Here is an 8,831-nt window from a genome sequence, read left to right as displayed (position 1 = left end):
TGAATTAGCTCTCATCGTTATCCCAGGATAAATGACTTTCCCCAAGCTAAACTGAATTAGCTCTCATCGTTGCCCCAGGCCAGGCTAAATGATTTAGCTATTACCCCAGGCTAAACAAAATAGCTCTTACCCAAGGCCAACTGACTTTGCTTTAACCCCAAGCTAACTGAGTTAGTCTGTACCCCAGGCTAACTGACCTGTGTGCAGGGCCAGGGCAGGAGCATCCGGAGATCAGGTGTTTCTTTTACTCCTGTGTTGTTTCGAGAGGCGAAGTATACCGAAAACAACTGGTGCTAGGATGGGGCTGGCAGTATCTAAAATGTGGGTATGTGGGTATGTGGTATGTGGTATGTGGTTTTAGATACTGCCGGATGGGGCTACACTCTGGAAGGACCAAATTAGGATGACGCAATTGGCTGCCCAGGGAGTCTAGAGCGATCATTGAACCCCCGAATTTCTCAAGCTGCCGTTAGCCATCTCTAAATCATGTTTACTATTGACCAATCAACCCCTTCAAGTGCTAATATTCGATTGTCCGAGATCTAAGATAGATAGATATGAGTTCAAACTAATTACTTTATGGATTGACGATATACAGAGGTCTCGTGTCCCCGTGTTCAATCAAATTACATGTACAAGTACATGTATGTACATGCATAAGGAAGTTGTCTCAACTCTGTCAGATGATTGTCAGATGTCACTTTTAATTATGGAGTAGGGATTTTCGATTTATAAAAATTTCTGTTACCTCTTTACAATATTTTCAAGCCGGAATCTGGCACTGTTTTGATACCCAGCTGGAGGAGTCAGGTGTCAACCGCGGATAACCAGTTGGAGTAGTAACCCACGTCCTTCGCCGAAACCTTCTACGAGCTAATGTATCTCGGATTACCGATAGCCAGCTGGAGGAGTAGGCTCAGATTATCAGTTCTCCTTACCCTTTCCCGTTGTTTATCAGAGTTAACTTTTGTGTCAGAGGGTACCGAAGCACCATGACGGAGGGCGCGCCTGGTGACAGCCCATACCTTACAAAGACGCCCTCTGGCGGGGAAACGACATACTTACTAGTGTCGCCCCCTGGTGGCACACTGAAGAAAGATTATTACGTCATACCAGAAAAGGTAAGTTGTCTCTAAATTACTGACCTAGTTTCGTTTCAATTCAAAGGTCTACTGGTGCCGTTGTCAACCCCAGCTGTCAACCCTAGGCACGTTGACAGGTCGCTAGAGACCCCCCCCCCCCCGACCACTGCTCTTTCTTGCCGCCATGATTAGTTGGAAATGAAAAAAACAATAAAGTGACCATTAGCCTAAATTAACTAGGGACATAAATACTAAAATTCGTGAATTGTATGTTTGCATATACATGTTATCTAGTCATAAATGAAGAATATACATGTTATCTAGTCATAAATGAAGCAAAATAATATATCGCCTTTTTCTACACTGAATGATCACCGACCTTATCTTATCATTGCGTCAGTGTCAAAAAATGTCTGCGAAAATTTAAAGGTGCAGTATCGTGGTAAAAACGAAACACGTGCGAACACGAACTAAAAAAACTATTGAGATGATAAGACACTGTACCTTTAATACTAATATCGCGTCGTATCTTATCATGATTTCGTCAATTCACAAAATTGTTCATACAAAGTTTATATTCAAATACGTATTTTATGCATTTTATCAGATCAAGTTCAATTCTGACGTCTTAGGGTTGTACAGATAACAGGATAACATGACTCGATGACTAGGGACCTTGAGAAAGACACTTTACTTTGACAAGCCGGTAATTTTACAGAATCATGTTATCCCATCTGCGTTATATCTATGCTAGCAAACAGTACGATGACTTATACTTTCCTTAAGGAAGCTATAGGCAGGGGCTAGGTAGGTTAGATTAAGTTTCACGAATCATCGATAGGGGTCTCTCCTTTCTCACAGAACCGAAACTGTTTGCGATTGCATGAGGGACACAATGGTTTTTCGCCGATACGAAAGCGCGGTTTCTGAGCGCCGCCACGCGGAATGCGTTAAAACTATAGCTCAAGACTAGTGCGCTCCGTCATTATTGACAGACGACTGTGTCATTTGCGGTGGTTTCAGAAATTTGGGGGGGGGGGGCAGTTATTTTTATTCGGAGGAGGCCTTGAGGCGGAAAACTTTGAATTTGACTTTGCCCAATACCAGTAGATATTAACAAGTCAACCGGGAACCAGAATGACGCGCAAAAACATCCGCACGCAGGTCATTTTTGCTCGGATAAATACCAGGTTGCGCTACACAGCAGCCACGTAAATTAGGTCTCGGCAAACAGAGTACGTAAGCCGACTGAGCTGCATCATCGAATATCAAAGTCAGTCGTATGCTCCTCCTCTCGAACACGTTACTGAGTTCGGTCATTAGTGCCGAGTGTTGCACTGAAGTTCATCGTGATTGAGCTGTTGCTTTGAAATACATTTCAGGTACAAAGGAGGTTAGCAATCTCAAATAATGGCAATACCTCACCCACCTGTATTCCACAATAGACTTGTCTTACTAGAAGTGTCCCCATATTTGCATATGCAAATGAACAAGACTATCGCGTCCTTTAGGTATATATCTGATATCACTCGCGAGATATAGGTGACTTATTCACCTCAAACACAAACATAGCAAACATTCCATCAGAGGTGGACGAAAAATCTTTGTTGTGAGAAACGAGGATAACAGGATTTTTTAGACTCACGGTTTTGACTAGTTATCGCAAACTTCATCGGACGGGCTTCCTTTTCCCGTATTTCCAATTGCTTACGGACCTCTTTTTTGTCGGATATTGTGAAAAGTAAAACAAGTTGCGACTTGAATTGTGACTGGTGGAACGGCGTCCTATAATAGACGTTTTAATTACTAACAATTAGTTTCTCTAATTAGAGTTTCTACACTCGTATGAAAACCCACTCGTGTGACTGCAGGAAAATATTCTCGTCGGATTCTCAGACTTTTCAATTTCACATAACACCAATGTGCGACATCACCGCGTGACTGAATAGCCAAGGAAATTCCCGCCAAACAATAAACTTTTGTTTCAGCAACAAGGAAGTCTTCGCAACTCTCTGAAACCCGTCGATTTCGTTGACTGCAAAACAACTCTGATATTTCAATCTCGAGGGGAATATCTTTTGTTCAATTCAGACAGCCATTTTGGGCGAGCACAACAATTCTTATCTACATGTGGTTGATTCACACGGCAAACAGTGTTTGTATCAAACATTACTTGTGTGTTACGTCATCAGATATCGCGGTTTACGTAACATAAATTCGGGTAAATTCTGACCACTCCCAACACATTTATATTGACCTATTGGATTTTTTGTTTGGAATTTTCGAATAGAGATAGATAGTTGTAACTCAACTGTGACGTTCCTTTCTTGTGACTATTTTAACACCCAGAACGTTAACCCAATAACATGGCGACAGAAAACGGTGGAATATCCTACTCAAGTAATCAGGTGAGAAGAGGCAAGACTTGGCATGACTAGGCAGATTTGGCATGACGCCATTTTGATTTGTGTTGTTGTTGTTGTTGTTGTTGTTGTTGTTGTTGTTGTTGTTGACGCAATAACTTTGACGTTGACGTGTTTTTCAATAAATTTAAAGTTCCATTGCATGGAACACTTTAAAGAAGCTTTCCCTGACATGTTATCCTTGTACTGGCAAAGAATTAAAATCTGTACTTTCTACCCGACAATAAGTTTGAGTGCGTTCCGAACACAAACTTTAATTTTAACCAGACCATCTACTCTATTCCTCTACAGGTGGCGCTCGATGGTATCAGCGGAAGTGACGTAGGGAAAGAGAGCCCATCATGCGGCAGACGATTTTTGCGCGGGCTGAAGAAAAATCTCCTCCTTTTATTGATGATTCTGGGAATTGCTGCTGGTATCGGCATGGGTGCTGGAATTCGTATGGTGGATCCCCCGTTCACGGAAAAGCAAGTGATGTACTTCCGGTTCCCTGGAGACATTCTCATGCGCATGCTCAAGATGTTGATACTTCCGTTGATCGTCTCCACCCTGATTGCAGGGTTAGCCAGTTTGGATGCGCGTGCTTCCGGAAGGATGGGACTAAGAGCTGTGATCTATTACTTCTCCACAACAATAATTGCAGTGGCAAGTACCCCCTTTCAGAGAAATATTGTATATATTGTTGTCCCCTTTAAGAAAACTGCCGGAGTTGTTGAGTTCGATATCAAGAGAACTATTTGAGGTGTTACATATGTAGTTGTTGTCCCCTTTACGAGAGCTGCTTGATTTGGTGATTCCCCTTTAAGAGAATTGGAGGGCGTGCGCCGGCAATTACTTTGAAGACAACTGTGGGATTGTGATGTCTCCTTAAAAGCATTGCACTTAATTATTGACAGTCGTGCAATCATGAAATATTACGAAAGGAAGCTAACCCGTCTGTCATTCGCGACCCGATATTTTGCTGCCGCTGGGCATCCGATGCGCGTGCTGATTTGGAATTCGAAACTGAGACTACGTGAGCAAGGTTATCCATCCTATCCAGCGGCCATACCTGTTTATCTAGGGTTTGGTCGAAATGAACATGGTATGTAAAGCCAGAAGAGGTGGCAGCGACACCACCGTACGTTCATTGCCCTTGTACGATAGTTATATATATTTACATGGTCAACTGTTCGACCAAGATGGCAGCCACTGTGGCCGTTCTAATTTTCGCACACTCTCTTCTACCTTTCAGATAATAGGCATGATTCTGGTATCTGTGATTCAACCAGGTGCTCAGTCTACAGTTACGGTGACTGGTGGTGAGGCGAAAGTTGTGGACACCGCGGATGCTTTCCTTGATCTCATTAGGTGAGTGAGCGGATACAGTTTAACACTGTATTCATACGCCACGCAAGCGGGTTGACAGAATATATTTATGAAAAAGTAAATTTCTCATTACGTGCCAACATATCAGACCAAAAGAAACCAAGCTATTTGTATCAGTAACATGCAGGGGAGGGGCGTGTGCATGAAACTGGAACGTTTGGATGCTGCTAATACTGAAGTTGAAACACATGCGTCATGTGACATACACAATGTATCATTTTAAAGTTCCCAATATTTAAACCGTGATGCAAGGGCGAAAATCTGGGCCATGAATCCTGTATGATAACGATGATTTCTTTCTGTCAGGAACTGTTTCCCCGACAATATAGTGGTGGCGACCTTCAAGCAGTCCACCACGGCGCAAGTACCGAGGGTGGTCCAGCGGAATGTCACGATAAACCCTGAAGGAAACAGTACGGCAGCGCCGTATAACACCACCATTGACGTCACAGGTAAGTCGTAAAGGGGTGATGTCCCAAAAAGATTATTGTACACACGAGCCAGTTAAACAACAGGGAAGTACTACTTGTAAATAAGACTTGCTACTGTTTTCCAAGAATTACGCAATGTCCTTTTCGATTGTTAAGAATTATTATAACAAACACCATGGCTAGACAAATGAACGCTGCCGCCCTTTTGAGAATGGGCGCTTTTGCCACCACATGAAACAGCCGCTTTAAAGTTGAACTGTCACCAAATGACGGGCCTCCAATAATGACGTCATCTAACCACGTGGCCTCACTTTCAGAGTATGACGCAGTGCCGGGCATGGGTGACGGCATGAACGTGTTGGGTCTTGTAGTCTTCTCTATTGCGTTGGGTCTCGTGATCAGCAAGATGGGGAAACAAGGAGAAATCCTGACACAGTTTTTCGAGGCGTTGGGTGAGGCGACGATGAGACTGGTAGCTGTAGTGATTTGGTAAGATTTTATATTGCAGTTCCTTCTTCATTTTGAAATGACGATCTCAACCATTGCCGCCACCTTTTCCACATACATCCCCTTCCTCTTACTCTGCCGACACGTAGGAATCATTTGCTTATCGGCAAGTATCATTCTCCAAGCAGATTGAAGGATATTCTCTCTGACAACAGAGATACCAAAACCAAACAGTCAATGAGCGGTCGGAAACACACGGACATGAAATTACTAGATATATTGTTTGACATAATTGATTAGATTATCGTTGGCAGATGTACATAGCTCTGCTTCACCGATATAGTTTTTCTGTTCGTCCAATGTGATGCACTGAATTCTGCATCATCGGAGTTGTGATTGGGAAGGAGCCAATCAAACTGGTTGGGTATAATTTTTATGAACCTGAAGGATTCTGGGAATCCCGGTTTGGTGACTTCCTTCTTTTTGAGGGATTTCACATCAGTATTCCTATGTTCCACATCTTTCATTTTTCAATTGACCCCAATTCCAAATTCCCACAATTCTCCAATGACGCCATTCTTCTTTCCAGGTATTCCCCCGTCGGTATCATGTTCCTCGTCGCCGCGGAAATCATCAAAATGCCGGATCCTGCTGAAGTTCTCCGACAACTTGGCCTTTATATGGCCACAGTCCTCGCCGGGCTCGCCATCCACAGCATAATAGTCCTGCCTCTTATATATTTCGTCTGCGTGAGGAAGAACCCGTTCAAATATATTGCTGGCGTTGTACAGGCCATGATCACTGCGTTTGGTACATCTTCAAGGTGAGCTGCGGCAGACGACAATTTCGACCAATCAGAATTGGCGAAGTTCTGCATCATCGGTACTGTCCTTAGAAATGAGCCAATCGAAAGCATATTTTGGTGAGACTAGCTTCCCGTTATCATATCCAATCAGAGATGCTTACATAGGGATTTGATTTTGATGCCAAGCAGATGGTTGGCGATGTTGGATGAAATGATCAATTTGTTTATCTAAAAAAAGCTTTGACTTCACAAAATTTCGCGTTCTCATTTTCAGTTCCGCTACCCTTCCAGTCACGTACCACTGCCTCGAAGACAAAAATGGCGTAGACCGCCGTGTGACAAGGTTTGTCCTCCCCGTAGGAGCAACAATCAACATGGACGGTACTGCTCTCTATGAAGCGGTCGCGGCAGTTTTCATCGCTCAGTTGAATAATGTTCCCTTGGACGTCGGGAAAATTATCACCATCAGGTAAAGATATTTTCGTATTCATTCAACAAATCGAAAGGCAAACCTTAGTTTCAATTATTCGTTTTGGTCAATTGAATTCGCTCACGAATCACGCTAAACGTCACAATGATATTCCAGTTCGGCCTCCTCCTTCTCCAAACAAGTTCCCGTTCTCTTACTCATTCTCCAAAGCAGACGTAATGTTCAAGCTTGACCGCCTCACCACCCTTCTATCATTGTGCCGGAGTATGTGTCTTTTTCTTCTCCGGCAGAGTTTCAGTTCGTTTTCGCATCGCCTCATTAGAGACGTTTAGCTTTTGATCCGGGAACGAGAACGAAAATTAGGTGATTTTTTTGTCTTGGTGACGTCGACAAGTCAAGTAGGTGCGACGACTTTCTAACCTAACCTCAGGGTGACTACGGGAAATACCCTTAGTTTTATTGATCACACGAATTATTCATCTTCCAGTGTCACAGCGACCGTCGCCTCTATCGGGGCTGCAGGTGTCCCCCAGGCCGGACTCGTGACCATGCTCATCGTCCTCACGGCTGTCGGACTCCCCACTGAAGACGTCACGAAAATACTCGCAGTTGATTGGCTGTTGTAAGTATATGTACATGTATAACTATTTTGGCGATCTCCCAATGAAAAAACTCATTTCCAGGGGCAGTCCATTAAGTCATCCTCTATGCATACTGTCTCATGTTAGGCCGAGGGTGATGGACGAGGCAAGGTTCAGCAGTGTAACGAAACTATGTCTACGGTGAGGTTTCTTTGCTCATTCTCCAAGAACACTATACTATTCAGGCCTTCTGGGAGTAGATATTTTAATGCTTTTGCGAGTCACATTTACATCCAGCTTGACCCGTCCACAGTAACTTGGATGGCTCGCCGTCCTCATTAAAGATTCCCCGGTCACTCCAATCATTACATTCCGACATTTTGTTTAGGGACCGATTCCGCACGACGATCAACGTCATGGGAGACGCCATCGGCGCAGGAGTGGTCGAACACCTCTCAAGGCGGGAACTGAAGAAGCTGGACAGACTGGACGCCGCAACAGATGCTGAGAAACAAGATGAAGAAGAGCACACGACAAAACAGAATGGCGGATTTGAAAACAAGGCATTCACGTCAAACGAAACGACAACGTTTTGAAAGTTCCGAAATATAAAAACCTTTGAAAATTTCCGATTTTGGGGGATCAGATCTTAGGATGTTTCGGGGACTTCCGAAAAATTTCCGGACCGTCCAGAAAACGTCATTGCTTCGCTTTAAGAATGTGAGAACAATGCAAAGTGTAAAATATTTGTAAATATTATTAGGAATCGTGGTCTTGGGTGGAAACACTTTGAAAATTATAATTGGTTGTGGTGGCGGTTCTACTGTAGTGTAAGCTGTCATCGGTAGAGTAGGTTAGACGCGAGACGTCGTGAATTTGAAACCTCTCTAGTTTTGGTGGCAAGGTCAATGAACGGTTTAGAAATATATAGCCAACTACCTCATTAAAAGATCCAGCGTCTGTGTTATTCGTTTTCTTCAGTCAACACAGCCATTCTTTGGGCCAGGGTCCCGAACAAGCCTTGCGGCGACAGGGCCCACAATGTGTCTTTATCATGGGAAAGCAACACGTTTTGCGTCAATACGGTACACAATTCTTCTGAGATTGAATCGGCATAGCAATCAGGGACATGGGGACAGGGTCCAGGCATGCTAGGGCCGGGAACCACCACGGCACCAGACTATCCTATAAGCATTGCGAAAAATCCTCACGCAACCATTCACAAACTTCCTCCACTTCGTTCAACTTGATTTTTTAATCTATA

The 8,831-nt window shown here is 43.7% G+C and overlaps 1 protein-coding gene across 2 annotated transcripts; it reads left to right on the top strand.

The window, feature by feature from the left end:
* The first annotated feature begins 591 nt into the window (after window positions 1-591).
* Window positions 592-8,735, top strand: LOC135498627 (excitatory amino acid transporter 3-like). Of its 2 annotated transcripts, none has more exons than XM_064788994.1 (9): window positions 592-1,121; window positions 3,797-4,150; window positions 4,740-4,855; window positions 5,180-5,325; window positions 5,622-5,793; window positions 6,341-6,574; window positions 6,831-7,025; window positions 7,474-7,608; window positions 7,956-8,735. In XM_064788994.1, exons 1-9 carry the CDS (start codon window positions 993-995, stop codon window positions 8,161-8,163), a joined length of 1,689 nt encoding a protein of 562 aa, XP_064645064.1. In that variant the 5' UTR covers window positions 592-992; the 3' UTR covers window positions 8,164-8,735. The 2 variants fall into 2 exon arrangements, with proteins under 2 accessions (XP_064645064.1, XP_064645065.1); XM_064788995.1 differs by lacking the exon at window positions 592-1,121 and adding an exon at window positions 2,642-3,490 and having other exon boundaries at window positions 7,956-8,734.
* The last annotated feature ends 96 nt before the right edge of the window (window positions 8,736-8,831 follow it).

The sequence above is a fragment of the Lineus longissimus genome, chromosome 14, assembly GCF_910592395.1.
Source record: "Lineus longissimus chromosome 14, tnLinLong1.2, whole genome shotgun sequence".
In the NCBI taxonomy this organism is placed as follows: Eukaryota; Metazoa; Nemertea; class Pilidiophora; order Heteronemertea; family Lineidae; genus Lineus; species Lineus longissimus.
The sequence above is the reverse complement of the archived record's forward strand: the minus strand, read 5'-3'. Positions and strand labels throughout refer to the sequence as shown.

Excerpts from the sequence above, each read along its gene's own strand:
- LOC135498627 (XM_064788994.1), top strand. The coding sequence starts at position 993 with ATGACGGAGGGCGCGCCTGGTGACAGCCCATACCTTACAAAGACGCCC. Across the intron at positions 4,151-4,739 it reads CCACAACAATAATTGCAGTG|ATAATAGGCATGATTCTGGT; the intron begins GCAAGTACCCCC and ends TCTACCTTTCAG. Across the intron at positions 6,575-6,830 it reads GCGTTTGGTACATCTTCAAG|TTCCGCTACCCTTCCAGTCA; the intron begins GTGAGCTGCGGC and ends TCTCATTTTCAG.